The sequence below is a fragment of the Chrysemys picta genome, chromosome 3 (genome assembly GCF_011386835.1).
Source record: "Chrysemys picta bellii isolate R12L10 chromosome 3, ASM1138683v2, whole genome shotgun sequence".
NCBI classification, from domain to species: Eukaryota; Metazoa; Chordata; order Testudines; family Emydidae; genus Chrysemys; species Chrysemys picta.
In genome coordinates, this window is record NC_088793.1 from 10,354,706 (window position 1) to 10,378,692 (window position 23,987).

The 23,987-nt window shown below is 42.3% G+C and overlaps 1 protein-coding gene across 4 annotated transcripts in view; it reads left to right on the forward strand.

Moving 5' to 3' along the window:
• MSRA (methionine sulfoxide reductase A) overlaps window positions 1-23,987 on the forward strand; it is a 425,721-nt gene that overhangs the window by 228,976 nt on the left and 172,758 nt on the right. For 3 of the 4 annotated variants that reach the window (XM_005290654.5, XM_065587467.1, XM_065587468.1), the window contains one exon: window positions 10,776-10,880. The exons of the other annotated variant lie outside the window; for it this stretch is intronic. In XM_005290654.5, coding sequence (XP_005290711.2) covers window positions 10,776-10,880 — 105 coding nt within the window. The remainder of the gene's footprint in view (window positions 1-10,775; window positions 10,881-23,987) is intronic. 4 annotated transcript variants of the gene reach the window in all.

Sequence of the window (23,987 nt, forward strand, 5' to 3'; positions counted from 1 at the left end):
TCTTTGAGCATTCCCTTGTGAAGCCATATTGCCTATTTTACTCTTTGCATTTTTCTTTCAGTGGAATCATAATCTGTTGGGCAAACAACATAATTATGTATATATTATATATCACTGTTAGAAGGTTTAAATTTTGAAATGCAGAGTAGACATTAAATAGAATTTGTCTTAATACCAATATCATTATTCTCATCTGGGTCCAACCTGTATGACTCAAATAGTAAGGACTGAAATGTACATGGTTTTGTTCTAAAGGAAACACTGTTCTCCAAACTCACAAATTGTAAGAGTTGGCATGTCTGCTGACACCTAACTTTCTGTTCAGTTATCTCCTCAAGATAGCAGCCTCTTGTTGAAATCACACTAATGATGAAAGGACAAAGCTCCACTTTCTGGCATTCTAACTGAAAAACACAGATATTGGATTACCTTGCTCTAGCCTCTTCTTTTTATCTTCCAGGCTATCTAGTATTTTCAATCTCCTGTCTTCAAATTTTCTATAAAGAGACGCCTTCAGATACTAGCATTACATCCATTTATCCCTGTTGTTTCTTTCTGAATCTGAATTAAAGTTGTTCTGAATTCCTGACACATTCCTCATACTTCTGCTGTCCTTCTACATCTATTACTCCCATTGACTTCAAGGGAGTTCCATGCCTGGAATGACTGCAGGACAGGGCCCTTGAAATCAAACATTGTACTTTTTTCCCTGAGTAGTGGGGTATTTTAATTAAAAACTCTATTATATTTCCTTCTAAGTAGAAATGAAAAGATTGAACAGCTTGGTATGCACTGAGTCTAAAATATTTCCACTGTCAAGGGTAAAGTAGAAAGAAATGGACTGCAGCACGTAAATACTGCTGCACGTATGTTTAATCAAAACTATAACAACCGATATGGAAGAAGAGTACAAACCTAATATTTTGACGAAACAGTGATTTTCTGATTTATGATTGGATATAAACAAAACAGCATATATTCACCCCAGATTTAACCTGCATCATTTAAATCCACTGGTTTCAGTGGGGTAGAGTTATTCTGCAGATTAATTTAGTCCAATTTGCCTTAAATAATTTTGCCAGTTATGACATGGCACTTGTACAACATATCTAGGCACTGATATGGCCCTCATCACTGTATTATTTACACACCTCACAATTATTAATGGATATTTTTTCCTTACAAGGCGTCTGTGAGGTAAGGACATGTTATCCCCGTTGTACGTGTAGGATCCTGATGCAGACTAGGTAACGTGCCCAAAGACACACAGGAAGTCTGTGGCTGGGCCAGAATTTGAACCCAGATGTCTTAAGCTCATGTCTATAGATTTTACAATTAAATAAACTAGCATTAAATTTCAGCATCTCGTTTATTAATTTTATTAGTAGAGATACCTGCTCAAGGAATGGTAGAATAAGAATAGCCAAATTATCATGATATCAAGTTAATAACTTGAAGCTGAGCCCTAACTGAACCTATGGTAGGTTACTTTTCCAGTGACACATGGTTTAAACTTCAGCTCCAAATATTCTAGGTAGTCAAGCCTGACTATTGATATTGTAATCAGATGTTCTCATTCCTTGTTTGTATTGTGAGAAGAAGAAAGTGAACAAACTATAAAAAAACAAAATCAATGTTCTGGTTTTGTTATAAAAAATGTGTGACATGTAAAAAGCAAAGAAATGGGTGAAAACCAAAAAGGTGGCATGAGAATTACATTTGTAAAATTGAAACATTTTTAAAAAATCTAAACTTATGGATAGCACATATACCATGTATTTTCCACACAAGCTCCTTTAAAATATTTGCTTAAACAGTGGAGTATAAAGGTAATAATATTCAACCTACTAGAACTGCTATAGTAAAATACATACATACAGACTACACATGCGACCACCCTATATGTCATAGGTTAGGATAACTGCATCTGTATTTCCATCAGTGGTTCAGCAAGGGAACCCAATCTCAGACTTCCAGCTCCCCAGCTGTTGCCTCTCTTGGGTGGAGACCCTTCTGACCAGGGTTTGTGCAGGCTGAACCATTCCCTGTCTTCACCATGTTGCTCTCAGCAACATCAATCTGCCTAAACAGACCTGCTTGCTTTCTCTTAAAAGACTAATAACAGAGTGATTGCTACAGATATAAGTTACCACACAGCTCTTGCTAAGCAAGCCTACCTTATTCTTAAGGTAAAAAGTAGGGCTGTTGATTAATCACAGTTAACTCATGTGATTAACTCAAAAACATTAATCACGATTTAAAAAATTAATCAGGATTAATCGCACTATTAAACAATAAACTAACAATTTAAATTTATTAACTATTTTGGATGCTTTTCTACATTTTCAAATATATTTATTTCTATTACAACACAGAATACAAAGTATACAGTGCTCACTTTATATTATTTTATTACAAATATTTGCACTATAAAAATGATAAACAAAAGAAATAGTAGTTTTCAATTCAACTCATACAAGTACTGTAGTGCAATCTCTTTATCGTGAAAGTGTAACTTACAAATGTAGATTTTTTTTTTGTTACATTACTGCACTAAAAAACAAAACAATGTAAAACTTTAGAGCCTATAAGTCCACTTGGTCCTACATCTTGTTCAGCCATTCGCTAAGACAAACAATTTTGTTTACATTTACAGGAGATATTGCTGCCTGCTTCTTATTTACAATGTCACCTGAAAGTGAGAACAGGCGTTCTCATGGCACTTTTGTACCCGGCATTGCAAGATATTTATGTGCCAGTTATGCTAAACATTCATATGCCCCTTCATGCTTTGGCCACTATTCCAGAGGACATGCTTCCATGCTGATGATGGTCATTAAAAAAATAATCATTAATTAAATTTGTGACTCAACTCCTTGGGTGAGAACTGTACGTCTTTGGCTCTGTTTTACCCGCATTCTGCCATATATTTCATGTTATAGCTCTCTCGGATGATGACATGTTTGTTTTAAGAACACTTTCACAGCGGATTTGACAAAACGCAAAGAAGGTACCAATATGAGATTTCTAAAAATAGCTACAGCATTCAACCCAAGGTTTAAGAATCTGAAGTGCCGTCCAAAATCTGAGAAGGACAAAGTGTGGACCATGCTTTCAGAAGCAACACTCAGACGTGGAAATTACAGAACCTGAAACACCAAAAAAGAAAACCAACCTTCTGCTGATGGCATCTGACTCAGATGATGAAAATGAACATGCATCCGTCTGCTCTGCTTTAGATCGTCATCGAGCAGAACCCATCATCCGCATGGACACATGTCCTCTGGAATGGTGGCTGAAGCATGAAGGGACATATGAATCTTTAGTGCTTCTGGCATGTAAATATCTTGCAACTCCGGCTATAACAGTGCCATGTGAATGCCTGTTCTCACTGTCCAGTGACATTGTAGAGAAGACGTGGGCAGCATTATCTCCTGCAAATTGTAACCAAACTTGTTTGTTTGGGCGATTGGCTGAAGTAGGACTGAGTGGATTTGTAGGCTCTAAAGTTTTACATTGTTTTATTTTTAAATGCAGTTATTTTTTGTACATAATTCTACATTTGTAAGTTCAATTTTCATGATAAAGAGATTGCACTACAATATTTGTATTAGGTGAATTGAAAAATACTATTTCTTCTGTTTTTTAGAGTGCGAATATTTGTAATAAAAAATAAATATAACATGAGCACTGTACACTTTGTATTCTGTGTTGTAATTGAAATCAGTATATTTGAAAATATAGAAAACATCCAAAAATATTTAAATAAATGGTATTCTATTATTTTTTAACAGCGTGATTAATCACACGATTAATTGTGATTAATTTTTTTAATCACTTGACAGTCCCAGGAAAAAGCATTACAGAGAAATATATTTAAAACAATAAAAGAACCTACATGCATGATAATAAGGTTACCAGAGTTCATCCCAACTCTAACATGAGTTCTGGCAAGAGCAGTCTTTCAACACCCCACCCTGCGGGTTTCCTTGTGGTTACAAGTTCATCACAGCTTCAGCTCAGAACAAGTACACTCATGACAAGGTTAGTCCACCCTTTTATACAGATAAGGGGTGTTCGATTTGGAGTTTCCAGAAGCAATAATTTAATATTTAATGGGCCTCTCTCCCCATGGCATACCTTCAGAAGGTTTGCTTCAGAGGGGAGAAGTTGCATTCCCCTAACCTCAAGGTACTTCCTAGGAAACCACTTCACAAGTATTGTTCCAAAAAGACTTTTGAACTTCCTTATACCTTCCAGAAATTGCATTAATTTTGTCTTCCTGCTAAAGAAGATCCATACAAACTCACAATAGTACACAAACCTTTGCAATTCTAATACGTTGTACCCCAAAGCTATTAACCCTAATTCAATAAGGTTCATTCAGAATATTACAGGATATTGTCAGTCCGTCACAGTGATTTTTTATCATTTTGCTAAATGTTCATTGTACACCACAATGTAGTAGTCCTTTACTAAAACAAATATTACATTTTTAGAAAGATGTCTCCTTGGTAATATGCATGAAAGGCCTGATGCAATGTCTGTTGGATGCCGCTGACTTCTGTGGGCATTGGATCAGGCACCATATCTTGCAGCCCTTATTCAAGCAAAACTCCCATGGATTTCAATGGGACCTTTGTTTGAATAGCAGCTGCAGGATTAGGCCCAGGTTGTCAAACTCTAGTCTCTTGTGGATGGTGCTATATGCATTTGTGGTGTATTTAATATGGCCAAATTTAAAGTCATGCATGTAGGAACAAAGAATGTAAATAGGTCTAACTTACAAGATCATTGGAACACTATGTATAATTCTGGTGCCCACACTTTAAACAGGATGTTAACATATTGGAAAGGTTCAGAAATGAGTCCCAAGAATGATTCAAGGTTTGGAAAATCTGCCTAAAGTGAAAAGTGAGGAAGCTCGATCTATTTGGTTTATCCAAGAGAAGGTTAAGAGATGACTTGATCATGGTCTATAAGTACCTACATGGGGAGAATATTTCTAATAATAGAAAACCCTTTAGTCTAAAATAGCATTTCATAACAACTGGTCTGGGGACCGGCGCTGGTCCCTGAGATCTCCCTGACACAGTTTTGGAAGGCAGCCAGCTGGTCCCCGCTATCAAAAAGGTTGAGAAACACTGGTGTGGAAGATAAAGGCATAACAAGATTCAGTAGCTGAAAGTTGAAGCTAAACAAATTCAAGCTAGAAATTAGGCATAATTGGCATTGTTTATTAACCACTGGAACAACTTACCTAGGGATCTGGTGGATTTTCCATCACTTGAATTGTTTAGCTCAAGAATGGTGCAATTCTAAGGCTAGGTCTACACTACCCACCTGAATCGGCGGGTAGAAATCGATCTCTCGGGGATCGAATTATTGCGTCTCGTTGGGACGCGACAATCGATCCCCGAATTGACGCGCTTACTCCACCAGTGGAGGTAGGAGTAAGCGCCGTCGACCGGGAGCCGCGGAGGTCGATTTTGCTGCCGTCCTCACAGCGCGGTAGTCGGCTCTGATACGTCAAATTCAGCTACGCTATTCGTGTAGCTGAATTTGCGTATCTTAAATCGACCCCCTCCCTGTAATGAAGACCTGCCCTAAGAGATACGCTCGCTCAAACAGAAATTATGAACTTGATACAGGAATTGCTCAGTGAAATTCTATGACCTATGCTATGCAGGAGCTCAACTAAGGCTATGTCTACACTCCAAGCTAGTGGTATGATTCCCTTGCTTGTGTACACATACTTGCATTAGCTTTCATCAAGTAATCCAGGGAACATAACTCTTATGTTTTATATTGCAAAATCATTTTATGTTAGACCACCACAGAGATGGAAATATCAATACGATTTTTAGTAGAAATCGAACACTGAATTTTCTTAATTCATCACATTGAAAAAACACCCTACTCCTTATTAAATTCCCCTGCACCACATCCCCTGCACCACATCCCCAAATTCCCCTGCACCACATCCACTTGGCATGTGGATAGTGTACTTGCTCCCAGTTAAGCCTGACAGCATCCTGTGGGGTAGGTACATTTCCTCCTGTACAGAGGGGAAAATTGAGATATAGGGGCTAGCGGTCTCTTATATTGATCACCGACAGCTATCGTTGATTTTGCCACCCAAGCTCTTAGGGTTTTTGACCCAGTATTCTGCCACTCCTATACTAAAAATATAAAATGGGGTAGTATTGTCAGTAAAACAACACATATCACCGCTGGTAAAGGGAAATTACTTAGGACAGAGGGAAAAATTAAGCTAGTTGTAAATCTGGGAGTTTTCCACATTGCAACTTGGTGCACAAGCCACATGGGTATGCACATCAGAAAACGAGATGAGATAACAGTTTTGAGTCCATAATGCAGTTGTCACAAAGTGCAATTCTAATCTATGTATCCATAGTAGGGTTGACAGGTGTTCGGTTTTCGACCGGAATGCCTGGTCTCCAGTCAGCACCGCTGGCCAGGACATTAAAAGTCCGGTAGGTGGTGCAGGCAGACTCCCTACCCAGCTCCGTGTGACTCCCGGGAAGCTGCCGGCATCTCCCTCTGGATCCTAGGCAGAGGGATAGCCACGGGGGCTCTGTGCACTGCTCCCACCCCTAGAGCCAACTCAGCAGCTCCTATTGGCCAGGAACCACTGCCAATGGGAGCCGAGAGGGTGGTGCCTGCAGGCGTGGGCAGTGCGCAGAGGCATGTGGTCATGCCTCTGCCTAGAAGCCGGAGAGAGATGTCACTGCTTCCCGGGAGCCGCCTGAGGTAAGTGCATGCACCCCCAGCCCAGAGCCCGTACCCCCTCCCACACCCCAACCCCCTACCCAAGCCTGCAGCCCTCTCCTGCACCCCAAACCCCTTATCTCTGGCCCCACCCCAGAGCCCGCAGCCAGAGCCCTCACCCCCCTCTCACACCCAACCCCCTATCCCAGCCCGGTGAAAATGAGCAAATGAGTGAGTGTGGGGGAGAGCAAGTGATGGAGGGAGGGGGGATGGCATGAGGAGGGTGGGCGTGACCTTGGAGAAGGGGCGGGGCGGGGGGTGGGTCAAGGGTGTTCCGTTTTCTGCAAATAGAAAGTTGGCAACCCTAATACATAGTCTTTTTTTTAAATCAAAGGTTATCAAAAATAGTTAGATAGGTGAGAATCTAAACATTGTTATAAAGGAAAAGTTGACAAGAAGCACTGAGGTGTCACACAGATACAGATGTCTCTTTCCATTTCTCTGTCCTGGAGCTTTTTTTGCCAGAGTTTGACTCTCCATTGAAACAGCACACTGCTGCTAATCCTTGGAGACTGGCTATGTTTTCCAAGTAGCAAATAGATATAGGCTAAACAGACAACCAGCTGTTGGCAAACAGTCCTCTCATGAACAGTGTAATAAAGTCTCACAATCTACGGCTAAGTTCTCCGATGGCTAAGCTTGTTTTGAAGTTGAAGGAGAGTTGTCCGTGGAAAGTGGGGGATCAGATAATTGCTCCTATAAATAAAGGATTTGTGTTTGCCCATTTAACACCAACTTAAATTATATTCAGTGATACAGAAAACTACTTTAAAAACTGATTTAAACTTTGTTGCGTTTTTTGGGAAGGTTTATAAAAATATTCATACTTGTTAAAACTTCCTCTTGGAAATTAAAGTGAAGCTTGGTTCTGAATAGCGTATTAGACCTTATGGTGATTAATAAAAACCAGCTAATCAAGGGGAATAGGTGAACTGAGAACACTGTGAACCACTGACTCGAGCTAGCGTGCTAAAAATAGCAGCATGGACTTTCCAGTTTGGTTTCCAGCATGGGTCCTCAAGCCCACCCAATTCCCTAGGCTTGAGAGCCTCGGCTCCAGCCCAATGTGCAACATCCCACTGCTATTTCTAGATAGTTTGAGCCCCACTAGCACAAGCCTGTCTACCCCGGCTTGGAGGCTCATTCCTAGCTGGAGTGCAGACATACCCACAGGAGCCCTGTTTCCATTGGTTCCCCTGCCACACCTGCTCTATGTGCTCCTTCAAATGCAGCTCAAAGCACCCAATCCTGCATGATGCCTCCTGCTTGTCTGCTTATGTATAGCAAAATCATTGCTGAGGTATCCATCAAAGTCAGTGGGAAATGAAACAGCTCAGCACCTTGCAGGTAAGTGCTCTGAGTGTGGAATGACAGTTAATGATGCTGTGAGCAGCAGTAACTTTCATGCCATGTTAGGGAAGAAAATCCACTGGGTTCAGAGTGGAGTTTATTATGAAAAGGCTTTGAGGAAAATTAAAGGTGAATCTGAGAAGGCCAACAGACATCATGCCCTTGTTTTTCGTCTGAGGAGGGATATTGGTTTTAGACATTCTTAAGTTCTAACAACCCACACTGTCCTGTAGCCACATATCACAAGGGGTTTTTCTTGAGGTCAGACCATAGTTCTCAAAGCAACACAGTGATTTTCTTGTTCAGAGGAAAAGTAGAGAGCTGACTCTTTGAGTTCCTAGATTAGTCAGAACAAAGTATGTTGACAAGATATAATTGCTTCAGTTGTGAGGAAAGGTGGAACCTCTGTTGTTTTGAAGTTCTTTGAGACGCTGTCTTCTGATCTAAAGCTGGTCACCTTAGACGTGCAATTTACGCCTTTCAGTGAGATAAGACCCTCTTGTAAATTTCACACTGAGTTAAAGAAAAGAGGAAATATATATTGTTAGCAGCTATTCCCTTAGCTTTCATCATGAGGCACTCTACATAGAGATGTCATAAATGCCATATTGGATTTAACCATCCATTGGTTTAAAAACCATCCATTTAGTCTGCTCCTCTAGTATAGGTGGAGGCATTACCCTATACTTGTGCATCAAGGAAGGTGAAAGCCCCTGTCGTCCTTTCCTAATGCTTCTGGCCAATTATGTAATGATATTCTATAGGGCGAAAATCTCCCTTGCTGACCCCAGTTAGCAGTCAGTTTATACTGTATGTCGGAGGTAGGGTGACCAGATAGCAAGTGTGAAAAATCGGGATGGGGGTGGGGGATAATAGGAGCCTATATAAGAAAAAGACCCAAAAATCGGGACATCTGGTCACCCTGGTCGGAGGCCCATGTCAATTTATAACCAAATTAAACTGCAAATTATTTTTATTCATGTAAATGTCTAATCCTTCTCTGTTAACCTAGTGTCGAATTCTGCCTTCAGACATACGAGTAACTCCCATTGGTTTCACAGGTGAAGGTAGAATTGGGCCCTCACTGTGTTTGTCTGATTAATATCCTGCAGAGGAGGATAGCTTGGTTTATATGCTATGTATAAAATAATTTCCTTGTATTTGCTACTAATCTCAGTGAGTGTCTCTTTGTTGTGTTATGAGACAGGACACATAGAATCAGTTGGATTTCACTGTAGTTGTTATGATTGTATATAGTGCACTTCTGTCATATCCCCTTTTACTTTTCTGCCTTCCAGATTAAATTTAATCCTCATATTTTAAATCTCTTCTTGTGTCTAACCTGTACTCTTCCCTTTGCCTTACGTTGCTTCTCATTTCCTTGCCCTTCTTTATTGCAGCTCTGAGATAAAGCAACCACAAATGATTGCAGTATTTGAGATTGGAAAGATTGATATAATGCCATCATATATTTCCCCTGTTATTCTCTATCCCTTTTGACTTTTTTTTCAGTTCTGCTGTGCATTGAGCTAATGTCTTCACAGAGTTCTCCCCAATGACACTTAGAACAGTAGCGGCTAATTCAGAACCCCATCAGCAGGCCAGATTCTTCGGTCGGTTTCGCTGCCGTAAATCCAGAGCAGTTCCACTGACGTGAATTGAATTAATCTAGATTTAACTGGTGTCTGAGATCAAAGTCTAGCTCAGTGTGTTCAAGCAGTGCACGCCCCTCCCCAACAAAATGTAGAACTGGCTATTCTTTTGCCTTGTCCGGTGCCTTTTATTGATGTTGAAAATGTCGATTTCGCCAGAGAATAGAATATGTATTTTTTTACTTATTGAAAGTTTACACTAATAAAGGAAAATATTTCTTCATTTGAAAACTCTTTGTATATGCTTGTACAATACCTCGCACAATGGGGGCCTGATCCCGACTGAGGAGTATGTGCATTATGGTAATATAAATATTAAATAATTATAATAAACGAAAGTTAACTGGCCTGATTCTGCAGGCTTTGTGAAGCTAGCACTTTCAATACAATCAGTGGGAGCTTGGGTGTGTAAGGGCTGCAGGATAGGGCACATAAAGTAGCCAAAACTAGGAAATAATCTCGTTCAGTGTGCATTGCCTTGCACTCCCTTGAATTTCATTTGCTGTCATAGTGCTCAGTCACTCACTTAGAGCCTTTCATTGAAGCCCATTGGTATTCTGTGGTGTGGGCAATACAGGATTGTTTGCAGCCATGTGTTTGATACTGGATAACAGGCTCATGGAATTTGTTTTTTGCCTTCAGTTACTTTTCATATATTTTAAGAAATATTTACCCAGAATTTGCATTTACATTTTTCTGAAAGTCGCTGAACTCCTATGATAAGGTTGCTCTTATTCGTCTCAGGTTTGCTTCCAGTTAGTTTAGTCCATTATGGGCCTTATCCAAACGTGCAGTTGTCTGACTGTGGATACTGTCATAAAAGAATCTGTAAAGGAAGCTGGGGCTAAAAAATGATGTTAGGTGAAAACACAAGTACATTACCTTTTTGTGTTTTGGAAAGCAAAAATACTGTGCTTCATGTCTTGGATAGGCCTGAGTTGATTGTTACTAATACTGTCGAGTTTTGTATTGTCTTTTTAGGGAAAACTGGCCATACAGAAGCGGTGCGAGTAGTATATCAGCCAGAAAACATCAGATTTCAGAAACTGCTCAAGGTCTTCTGGGAGAATCATGACCCGACACAAGGTAGAGTGATGAGTGAGCCAGTATTTAATTATCTTACTAATTACAGCTGGGATAATTAGTGTTTGAGCTGCATGGAAGAGATGAACCTTGAAATCACATGGGAGCTCAAGAATATGATTGCAGACATTTATTGACAGAGAGGGAGAGGGAAAGAGAGGGAGAATGAGGAGGTAGAAGCTCATAATACCCCTCCCCCTTTACAGCTGTCTGTGCTGGGAAAATTCCCACAGAGAGCGTGACTAGACAATAGAAAATCCTTTCACCTTTGATTATGACAATTTTTCCTTAATGCTATCTTTTGTCTCCTAAATTAAAGCATATTTCTCGGCAGCTTCAGAGTTGGCAATTTTACTCATGCATGGAAACTTTACCCTCCATGAGTTTTACATTTTTCATCTTTTTTAAATTACTGTGGGTTTCTTTTATGATTAGAGAAAATGAGCAAAAGGAAGTAAGACAGGATGCTCTGAGGAACCACCGGCAGCAACGTATTAGCTTCTCGCCTTATTCAAGCATTTTGGTTTAATTTATCCTCCTTGGAAGTGGCAATATGATGATGTTATGCATATCTGCTCAAACAGAAATGATGAATTGTATTGAGAAAACATTGCACGTGTGTGTATATAGTTTCAATAAACATCAGCTCCAATATGATGCCCTGAAATATTACATAAAAATAATTCGTTTCCACTTTCTCAAGCTTTTTCACCACTGTTGTCTTACATTTACCTATCTGGTTAATATTAAAAAGGACACTCTTAAGAGGGGAGAGCGGGTGGGTGTTCTCTCCTCTGAGGACCTCTTGCAGAGCTCAGTTTTAGTAACTGGAGAGGACACTGGGGAACTCTGTATGTGGGGCAAGAGGGAAAGAGTCCCTTTATCAGGAGATTTGGGAGACACATATCTCTTGAATATTTGGAGATCTGCTTCCTTGGGGTTTCAGTCCAGTTCACAGTAGACAAGAAAGAACATTAAAAAAAAACTGGCACCCTTTTCAGGTTGAACTTTCTTCTGGTCAGCTGGTAAATTTTATTTCTGATCCATATGTGTCTGTTTCATTTATGGCCTGATCCTAAAAACTTCTACTCACAGGAGTAGTCCCATGTGCAGAACCACTATCTTCAAATGGGACTATTTGTGTGAGAAGGAGCTATACCTGTGAGTTAGAGTCCACAAGGTCAGGTCCTTACATTGTAAGGTTTCTTTTTGCATTACAGGATACAGGCCGGAACATACCAATGTTCAATGCATTAGGAATAAGTTTACATCATAAAAAACACCACAGTTGGCAACAGTTGGCCACCTAGTTGGCAGTCTCATCAGTGAGCTTATGGATTGAATAGCATGGAGGCTAAGCTAATGTCTCACTCCTAGTAGTGTTCTAGCTAAGTCAGGGTTGTGGCATGTTGATGGAGACGTGGGAAAGTTTGTACTGCCGCTGTCTGTGTTATATCTGTTCTGTGTATAAATACAGGACTTCTTCTATAACAGAGGTTCCCCAAACTGATCTGGTGATGCACAGAGAGATGGCTGGTCACATGGTGATGACTTCTTTTTTTTTTTTTTTTGCCCCCACCGGCCAAATCACATTAAAGAATTCCTACAATTCCTTTCCTGTTTCAGCAAGTTGCCACAGGGGTATAACGAGACTGCCAACAGGAGTGAACATGATTCACAAAACAGCAAGTGGAAGGGGTGGTATTCACAAGATGCTCTTGGTATTTAAATGTGACCCATGCTGTGAAAAAGGTTCAGAACCTCTAATCTAGCAGTTTTCACAGGCATTAAATTTAAACATCAGATATAGTTTTTGTTGAAGTTGGGCAGAAACCTTTTTCTCACTGTCTGGATGTCTGAATATTTCGAAGCAGCTTCCCACAGTGCATAGAATCATAGATGTGTAGAGCTGGAAGGGGCCTCGAGAGATTATCTAGAACGTGTTTGTGTAACCTGTTCTTAAAAACCTCCAATGATGGGGATTCTACAACCTCCCTTGGTAACTTCTTCCAGTACTTAATTATACTTATAGTTAGATATTAGGAAACATTTTCTAACCTAAATCTCCCTTGCTGCAGATTAAGCTGATTATCTTGTCCTATCTTCAGTGGACAAGGAAAGCAATTGATCGCCATCCTCTTAATAAAAGTCCTTAACATACTTGAAGACTTATTAGGTCATCCTTCAGTACTCTCTTCTCAGTAAAGACTAAACATACCCAGTTTTTTTTAAACTTTTCTTCACAGATCAGGCTTTTAAAATCTTTTGTAGCTTTCCTTTGGACACCCTCCACTTTGTCCACATCTTTCTTAAAATGTGGACACAGGTTCTTCATCTGAGGCTTCACCACTGCCCAGCAGAGCAGGGCAATTACCTCCTGTGTCTAACGTACAACACTCCTGTTAATACACCCCCGAATATTAGCCTTTTTCACAAGTGCCCCACACTGTTGGCTGAGATTCAATTTGTGATCCACTATACCCCCCAGATCTTCTTCTGCAGTACTACTGCCTATCCAGTTATTCTCCATATTGTATTTGAGTTTTTCTTCCTCAGGGTAGTACTTTGCACTTGTCTTTATTGAATTTCATCTTGAAGAACTGATCTGAAATCAATTTATCAAGATCATTTTAAAGTCTATTTCTGTCCTCCAAAATGCTTGCAACCCTTCTCAGCTTGGTGTCATCCACAGATTTTATAAGCATACTCTCTGCTCCATCATCCAGCACCAGATATCAAGAGAATTCAGTATCAGGCCAGAGACTCTAAAAAGTAGAGCCTTTTAAAATGGTAGAATCATAGAAAATTAGGGTTGAAAGAGACCTCAGCAGGTCATCTAGTCCAACTCCCTACTCAAAGCAGGACCAGCACCAACTAAATCATCCCAGCCAGGGCTGTGTCAAGCTGGGCCTTAAAAATCTCTAAGGATGGAGATTCCACCACCTCCCTAGGTACCCCATTCCAGTGCTTCACCACACTCCTAGTGAAATAGTGGTTCCTAATATCCAACCTAGACCTCCCTCACTGCAACTTAAAACCATTGCTCCTTGTTCTGTCATCTGCCACCACTGAGAACAGCTGAGCTCCATCCTCTTTGGAACCCCCCTTCAGGTAATTGAAGGCTGCTATCAAATCCCCCCTCACTCTTCTCGTCTGCAGTCCAAATAACCCCAGTTCCCTCAGCCTCTTCTCGTAAGTCATGTGCCCCAGCCCCCTAATCATTTTAGTTGCCCCCTGCTGGACTCTCTCCAATTTGTCAACATCCTTTCTGTAGTGGGGGGCCCAAACTGGATGCAATACTCCAGATGTGGCCTGACTAGTGCCGAATAGAGGGGAATAATCACTTCCCTCGATCTGCTGGCAATGCTCCTACTAATTCAGCCCAATATGCCATTAGCCTTCTTGACAACAAGGACACACTGTTGACTCATATCCAGCGTCTCGTCCACTGTAATCCCCAGGTCCTTTTCTGCAGAACTGCCGCTTAGCCAGTTGGTCCCCAGCCTGTAGCAGTGTATGGGATTCTTCCATCCTAAGTGCAGTACTCTGCACTTGTCCTTGTTAAACCTCATCAGATTTCTTTTAGCCCAATCCTCCAATTTGTCTAGGTCACTCGGGACCCTATCCCTACCCTCCAGTGTATCTACCTCCCACCCCAGCTTAGTGTCATCTGTGAACTTGCTGAGAGTGCAATCTATCCCATCATCCAGATCATTAATGAAGATGTTGAACAAAACCGGCCCCAGGACCAACCCTGGGGCACTCCACTTGATACTGGCTACCAACTAGACATCGAGCCGTTGATCACTACCCATTGAGCCCGCTGATCTAGCCAGCTTTCTATCCACCTTATAGTCCATTCATCCAGCCCATACTTTTTTAACTTGCTGGCAATACTACTGTGGGAGACCATAACAAAAGCTTTGCTAAAGTCAAGATATATCATGTCCACCACTTTCCCCATATCCACAGAGCTTTCTGTATTGTTCTTAACTTTACTGTGCCTCATCTTGTGAAATAAAAAAGTCTTTGCACACCTATGAGTGCTTGGCTTTGAGGGTGCTGTCCTGGATCTCTGCGGTGACAATGGGGGATGTAACTCCACCAAAACAAAGATAGGCCCCTGCTGTAACCCCTTTGGGGTTCAGAGAGCATGGCCCTTTAAATCTTTTTCCTGAGGGGGGAAGTGCTGATTGTTCCAGAAGGAGGAAGTGCTGTTGGGGGGAAGGGGAGTAGAGAGCGAGGGAAGAGCAAGAAGGTGTGTGTCTGGAGCTCCAGACAGAAGGGCTGCAGCAAGCAGGCCCTCACAGAGTGAAGCAGCCAAGAACCTGCTGAAGCCTGGGAGGGACAGAGCGGCTGATCGGGGACCCCCCGGGACAGGAGCCAGGAGGAGCACTGTGCCGGGGAGGAATCGCCCGAGAAGGACAGGCCGGAACTGGACCCAGTATCACGGCTGCCCAGAGCTGCATGGGGCTGTGAGTACTGGGGCTTGTGACTCTGCACTGGGAACAAGGAGGGAAGCTGTTAGCTTGTTGAGCCTGGGGAGGTGGTCGCTCTGTGTGGCTTTGCAGAGAGCGGCAGAAGAGGGCAGTAGAGGGGTTTGTTGGGGAAAGTTTACTGGCACCGAAGACAGCCAGGAGCACCCAAGACTCACCACTGGATTGGACTTTGCCCAGGACTCTTGAACTCTGTGTGCAAACACATTGCTTGGTGCAGACTGTTGTACCACTGGGCCTATGGGGCCTTGTGTTGAATGCAACCCTGTTTTACTGCTTCCCCTATATTTCCCCCTGTTGTTTTTCACCTGTCCTCATTCTGTGAATAAATATTTCCCTTTCCTATATTCATTGTACTTTTCTGGTATGTGTGTGTGTGTTCACTTTGGGGGGTTTGGAACAGGTGCCCCTGGGGGGGAAGGGACTTTCCCCACTGTGTTCCTGCGCGGGCCTTCTCTTGGCCAGACCTACCTGCAGAGCAGATTCCATCTTGGCCACAAGTTACAGTGCCATTTGAGGTAAAGGAGAATCTCCATTAGTTGCTGTAACATACACTTTGACATGTCACTGTGCTGCTTTGATGTCATCCAGTGGATTACAGTTAGTCAGCAGTCAGGTTTTTAAAAAAAAAAAAGAAAAAGAAGAGGATATACTAGGGTTACCTCCAAAAAGAGGACACTCCACGGGGCCCTGCCCCCAGCCCTGCCCATGCCCCTGCACCAACTCCACCCCTTCCCCAAAGTCCCCGCCCCAACTCCGCCCCCTCCCCTGCTTCCCGCGAACATTTGATTCGCGGGAAGCCTGAAGCAGGCAGCCGGCCCCTCCCTATTTTCCCAGACATGTTTGGCTTTTTGGGATTTCCCCCCGGACGGGGATTTGAGGCCCAAAAAGCCGGACATGTTCGGGAAAATCCAGATGTATGATAACCCTAGATATACCCATCCAGTATGGGCTCTCTCTGGACCCACAGCACACCCCTACAGAAGGGGGAGGCACCTCAGATCCAGTCAACTAAGTTGGCATGAATTCCAGCATCAACTTTGAAGAATGTCCTGCAGGAAGGAGAGAGAGCCATAAACTCCTACTGACTGGAGGCTCTTCAGGCCTGGCTGTCTAACTCTGGCCATCTGTAAACCCAGCATTGACTTGACGATCCAAGGCTCATATGTCTGCCAGGTGTAATAGATTCCAAGCCCAGAAGGGACTATTGTGATCATCTAGTCTGATCTCCTGTATAACACAGGCCACAGAACTCCTCCAAAATAATTCCTAGAGCAGAGCTTTAAGAAGAACATCCAATCTTGATTTTAAAATTGTCCATGATGAAGACTCCACCACAACTCTTGGCAAGTTGTTCCAGTGGTTAATTACTCTTACTGTTAAAAATGTACCCTGGTTTCCTGTCTCAATTAGACTAGTTTAAGCTTCCACCCATTGGATCATGTTACATCTTTCTCTGCTAGATTGAAGAGCCCATTATCAAATAATTGTTCCCCATATAGGTACTGATGGACTACTATCAAGTCACCCCTTAACCTTCTCTTTGTTGTTAAACTAAATAGATCAAACTCCTTGAGACTGTCACTCTAAGGCATGTTTTCTAATCCTTTAATCATTCTCATGACTATTCTCTAAATCCTCTTCATTTATCAACATCCATCTTGAATTGTGGGCACCAGAACTGGACATAATATTCCAGCAGCGATCGGACCAAATACAGAGTAAAATAACCTCTCTACACCTACTTGAGATTTCACTGTTTATGCATCCAAGGATTGCATTAGCCCTTTTGGCCACAGTGCTCATGTTCAGTTGATTATCCACCATAACCCTCAAATCTCTTTGAGTCACTGATTCCCAGAATATAATTCCCCATCCTGTAAGTATGGCCTACATTCACTGTTCCTAGATGTATGCAGTTGGCCCAGCATTTTAGAACGTCTCCTTAAACCAAGCATAGATTCCTCCCATCTTGGAAGAAAGTTTAAGGGTTGAGACATCCATCACATATACGCAATGGTGAATATGGTTTGTTTCTTCGCAGAATACAAATGATATTGTAACTGTTCAGCGGAGTTAACACAAGGTTAAGAGTGACTTGAACTCAGTCTGTAAGTACCTACACAGGGAAAATAAATTTGACAACAGAGGACTTTTCAGTCTAGTAGATGAAGATATAATAAGATCCCATGGCTAGAAATTGAAGCTAGACAAATTCACACTGGAAAGAATATGCACATTTTTAACGGCAAGGGTAATTAACCATTGGAACAACTTGTTAAGGGTTGTGGTTGATTTCCCCTCACTGACCATTTTAAAATCAAGATTGGATGTTTTTCTAAAAGCTACTGTAGTTCAGACAAGAATTACTTCAAGGATGTCCTAGGGCCTGTTATTATACAGGAAGTCAGACTAGGTGATCATGGTGGTTCTTTTTGGCCTTAGCTATGAATCTGAACAACCTGTGGAACTTCATATTCACCTCTGGATTCCAGATAGAGAGCTCTTTCTAATTTCTAGACCTGTTCCAGAGGTACTCCCCTTTTTGTCCCATGATTGCATCCAACTGCAAGCAGCAAACATCAGACAGACATTCTCAAAAAAGAATCACTTTATAACTACATATTATCGGTCTCTCTGCACATAGCTTTGACAGGGGTCAAGGAAGACCTCTATAAATAAAACTGTACTCATAGCAGCAGTGTTTCATTAAATGTCTGGCTAATATGACTATTCTCTGAGTGTTTGGGTGTCTGCCTGTCTATAGACTTGATTCCGAGAGCCCAGATGATTCTTCCCCAAGAGTTTGTACAAACAAGGATATTTTCATACCTGCTTAGAAGATGTATTATGGCAGAGCAAAGGGAAAGCATTCCACATATGGCACTGGATGGTGAGAACCCAGGCCAGAAAACGTGACACATTATACTGGAGAGGAGGCTTCAGCCATTAAGCGTGCAGAATGTGGTTAGGACGGTGCTGTACCAAATGGTTCAGAAAGAACAGTGCCTGATGTTTGCACCAAGGAAAAGAATGACCTGAACCTTCATCAACAAATCAGAGTAGGAACATGAAATGCGAGGAATATGTATGAAGGGAGCCTCACCTTTGTGACCAAAGAATTGGAAAGATGTAAGATAGAAATATGTGGAATCTGAGAGCTGCATTGGAAGGGTAGGGGGGTCATTTCACAACGTTGAATGGATACACAGCGTAATATTCAGGGTATGAGAAAAATGCACACCCATTTTCTCTCCTTATCTATTCAAGGAGACAAAGTATGTGCTTGGATATAATCCAATCAGTGATAGAATCATTACAATTTGCCTTTGAGTGAAGCCAGGGAATATGTCAATCATACAGGTTTATGCCCTTCAACCACCACTGATGACGACGTGATTGATGAGCTGTAAGAATGACTTGCTTAAACACCACTTACTAACCCACTAAAACATCAAATAAAAATGTCACCCTTATAATTGGTGACTTGAATGTGAAAGTGGGAGCTTTAAGCTCTCCTAAAGGAGTAATGGGAAACAATGGTCTGGGTTCACAAAATGAGAGAGGGAGGTATTTAGTTGAATTCTGCTATTCCGCACTATGGTTAACTGAGAAGGTGTTTGCGAAGTGATGCAGAGTGCAAGAGAATGGCTTGGAGATGGAAGAATGTAAGAGAAAATGAGGAACTAAACAGACAGATTCAAAGGCAGACTAGACAAGATCAGAGCAAATATAAAAGAGCAAAATGTATGGAGTTTGAGAATTGCAAAGAGTAATAATACAAAAGGTATATTCACAGTGGTCAGACTTCTTACCAAAAGGTTTTCCCTGCAATCAAACATGATAAGATCATGATGGCAGAGTCTCACTGAGAGTGATGGTATTAAACATAGGTGGAGAGATTATTGGTCCATTCTGTATGTCTCACCACAACACAACAAGACAACAGAAAAGAGTACGGAGTCGGAGCTATCAATCCTGCAAGTGGAAGTGGTATGTGATACTGTGAAAATGAAGCCTGTGAAAGCACCAGAGATAGATAACATGCCCACAGAAATTGTTAAGTGATTGGCAAATGCAATACTGATATTATGTGGAAAATCTGTAATGACTAGAAATTGGATGAAGGGAATTTTTCTGCCTTTACCAAAGAAGGGAAACATGGAGTGTGGTAACTATTGTGCTATCTCCCTGATACTGCACATGAGCAAAGTTCTCCTCTATATCATCCAGGAATGCATGGAACAAAGGATAGAATCAGAACTACTGCCACAAGCTGGTTTCAAAGAGGGCCAAAGCATGTGTGCCCAAATCGCAAATATCTCTCACATCCCTGAAAAATGCAGGGTGTACAGTCACCCACTGATCCTGTGCTTCAGTGACTACTCAAGAGTGTTTGATACTGTCTGACAGGACAGCCTTTGGAGGATACTGGCAGTCATGGGGATTCCAAAGCATCTCACTGAGCTCATTGCAAGTCTCTACAACCAACAACAGACCACAGAGCAAACAGCAGTAGGCTCAAATGAGGAGTTTTCCACTGAGCAAACTGTGAGACAAGGGTGTATTGTATTCCCCAAGCCTGGCTAACTTCTGTGCGGAATTTATTAGGTGACAAGCCTTGGAAGGTTTTGACAAAGTGGAAGGAGCTGGGATTTTGATTGGTGGACACCTCTTACCTGACTTCAGATATGTTGATGAGATAACGCTCTTTAATACAACCACTGATATAATGCAATAAATGTTGGAGTCTCTAAAACCAGTTAGTGAGGAATACGGACTATTTCTAAATGCAGCGAAAACAAAATGCATGTATGTTAACATGACTAACAAAAAACAAGATCAAAATGGACACCATTATTAATAGAAAAGCTGTAGAGGCAGTAGATGAATTTACAAAAACAACAAGGAGTCTGGTGGCACCTTAAAGACTAACAGATTTATTTGGGCATAAGCTTTCATGGGTAAAAACCTCATTATCCAATCAAGGAGGTTATTCCAAAGAAATCAGAAGATGACTAGGGATGGCTCACTCAGCTGTGTCCCTTAAGAAAGTTTGGGGGAAATAGTAACATCTTGAAATGTATGAAAATGTGACCAGTGACGAGCCTAATTTTTGCCATAGCAATTTAATGGATAGGAATTGTGACAAGTTAATACTGTTGACAGTAAGAAAACTGAAGCTTTTGAAATATGGCTCTGGTGAAGACTCCTGGGCATCTCTTTGATGGAAAAAAGATGAATGCCTATATTAGAAATATTACTGCAGAGAAGCAGACTGTGACGGGGCAGCTCCGCCCCGCACTAGCCCCAGTGAGGTCAGACCAGTAGCTCTGACAGAGGAAGTCCCGCCCCGTTCGAACTGGGCATGCTCCAGATGCTCACTGAGTATAAAAGGAGGGAACTCAGCTCAGTCGGGGCTGGTGGCCGCAGGGGAAGGACCTAACTGGGAAGCTCCTGCAGAGGACCAGCCGACGCTCGTGAAGCCGACAGGAACAGAGGCTTCTACAGGCCGGCACGAACCCCTACTGCGGGAGGAACCAGAGGAGGCGACGGATCCTGAGAACCATGGAGAACCCTGGGATCCATGGGAGACCCCAACTCCCCAGCCAGTAGGGAGCAACCCAGAGGAGGTGACGGACTGGTACCTTGACCCCGGTAAGCCTCAGCGTGTTTCGATAGGACCCCCCCACTGAGCCAGTAGTAAGGTCCTACGGCCCTGCAAACCGGGGCGCTTATATGGACTCTGGCCATTAGGCCGTGCTGCCCTGCAACCCGGGGCGCTTATATGGACTCTGGCCATTAGGCCGTGCTGCCCTGCAACCCGGGGCGCTTATATGGACTCTGGCCATTGGGCCGTGCTGCCCTGCAACCAGAGGCGCTTATATGGACTCTGGCCATTAGGCCGTGCTGCCCTGTAAGGAGGGGTGTGAACCCTCACACAGACCCCGACGTTGGAAAACAGATGTAAACATATGCACTTTGTTTATGTTAGGATGTAGAGATGGATATAACATGGAGAACGTTATTTTGGAAGGAATGTTGGTATGGGACAACCAGAGAGGATATGGATGGATGGTGTGTGGCAGATCACTGGCAGGTCAGCAGCTGAGTACTCAGAGTTAATGCTGGATTATGAAGGCTTCAGAAAATTCTGCTATGATGTCACCGATATTCAGACATGAATACATTAATTTACTTATGTGAGACACTGAGGATCTGATATATTCCAGATGTTGCAACTTTTTTGCAGTGGACATGCTTCTTACCTAAGTTCCCTCTAAGCTGCGCGGCTGTGCAGCAGGCTATCAAGGGCTGCGCAGGTGGGGAGAGGCACCTCTCTCCCAGCCCCAACCCCGTGGCTGCCGTGGTGAGAGAGGGCTGGGGGGGAATCCTCTTTTCCTGCCACAGTCCCAAGACAACCTGCACCCCAAAACCTTCATTCCCAGCCCCACCCCAGAGCCCTCATCCCCAGCCGGTGCCCTCACCCCCCAACCCTCTGCCCCAGCCCTGAGCCCCCTCCTGCACTCCAAACCCCTCATCCCTTGCCCCACCCCAGAGCCTGCACCCCCAGCTAGAGCCCTCACCCCCCTGCACTCCAACCCTCTGCCCCAGCCGAGCCTCTCCCATACCTGGAACCCCTTAGCCCCACCCCCGCCACACATCATATTGGTGCACATAACAAAATTCATTCTGCACATGGATGTAAAAAATTAGAGGGAAAATTGTTTCTTACTGGTGCAGTTTATATGATAGCTTTAACACCAGGTGATGTTTGAGGTCTTTGACTAGAAACATTTGAGCCACAATGTCCTAGTACTTTACAGATGCCTTATTTTGTAAGGGAGGGGACGAACATGCCCTCCAGGTACTTACCATTTTCCTGACATCTGGAGTAATAGTGCTAGTGGGTAGAAAGGATTCTTCACCTTGATCTCTATCCACTCCCAGATTTCTCTTCTTTATCTGGCTAAATTCTGATGGAGAATATTACAGGAATACATTACACAGAATACCAGAGAAGGGTTTTGCTGTAGCCAGTTGGGTCAGGAAAGTTTCTTATTCATAAAGTTCAATATCCTTATTGTATAGATCCAATGTCTCATCTTCCAGGGAAAGATGATATGTTGACAAACTTTTTAAGCAGAGTTGTTAGCCAACAATAAAGGTCTCTGTCATGACCTCCATCTTATATTATCTTTTTTTCAAAAAAAAAAAAAAAAAAAAAAAAAAAAGAGAGGTAAATATCAGTTATTTTTCCCCCCTAACAGGCATACCAGGCTTATCTATAACTCTGATCCAAGAACAAGCAAATTCTAACATCAATATTGTAGTCCTTTCCTGAATCAAGGGCAGGAACTTCTCTACATGTTGCCCCTGATTCTAGTCAAGTGAGAGGGCTTTCAAATGTTGGTCTCGTTGGTACCAAGTTGCTGTCAATAACCATGATTAGAGATTGGGAATTTTGTCATTCCACATCATGTATAATATTAATATCCACAAAGTCCTGCTTTCAAAGCTACTGGGTCTTCTGCCTCCAAAACGAGGTGTGAGTCTCCACTTAGGTTCTAAGTTTCTCTGGTCGAAAGCCTAACTCGGGATTCCTGGGATTCTTAATTATGAGTGTTACGCTGACTAAAAAATCCTGTTGAAAAGTGGGAATCTTTGATCAGTCAAATTTGCTCCATTATTAGGCATGCAAGATTAGATCAGGGGTCGGCAACCTTCGGCACGTGGCCCATCAGGTTAATCTGCTGGCGGGCCACAAGACAGTTTGTTTACATTGACCTTCCGCAGGCCTGGCCACCCGCAGCTCCCAGTGACCGCAGTTCGCCGTTCTCAGCCAATGGTAACTGCCTGGGGCCGTGCCTGTGGATGGTCAATGTAAACAAAATGTCTCACGGCCTTCCAGCGGATTATCCTGATGGGCCGCGTGTCGAAGGTTGCTGACCCCTGGATTCGATTTTTATTGGTTAAAGTCAATTTCACCGCGCCCACAAACCAATGAAAAAACATTTCCATCGATGATAATTGAAATATACAGATAGGCCAAGAAATAAATGCTGCTCGAGAGCTTAGAGTTTGATTTAAGGATATTTACTTTGAATATTTTTTCACGTGATGTTGATAGTTTGTGTTTTGACAGTTATCAGCCTTTAATTTTTTGAATCTCAGCGTCTGCTGTCATTAGACAATTGTTGCCTGCCCAACCCTCTAATTTCCCTCAACTGTGAAAAGTTAAATTGATAGAAATTGAAAAAAATAGTTAAATATAACCATTGATATTATCAGCCAAAATTAGGGGGGGAAATAAAAATAGAATTTTGCTAAACTCATCTATGATTTGAAGAGATTCCCCATCTGAGCAGCTCCTAAATGAGTGGACCTAATAAAGCCCTTGACTGCTAGCTTAGACTATTGATTACACTTGGAATACTAAACCGAACAATCCAAAAACTTCGATTTCTACAGAGACATTTGGTTGTCATCTCTGTTCCTACCTCTGATACACAGATGGACAACCTTTCCTCACCTTGGAATAATCTGATCTCACTCATGAAAGGGTTGCTTTGTGAACCTCAGAGCTGCCTGGAGTAGTTACTGTGCTATAAGA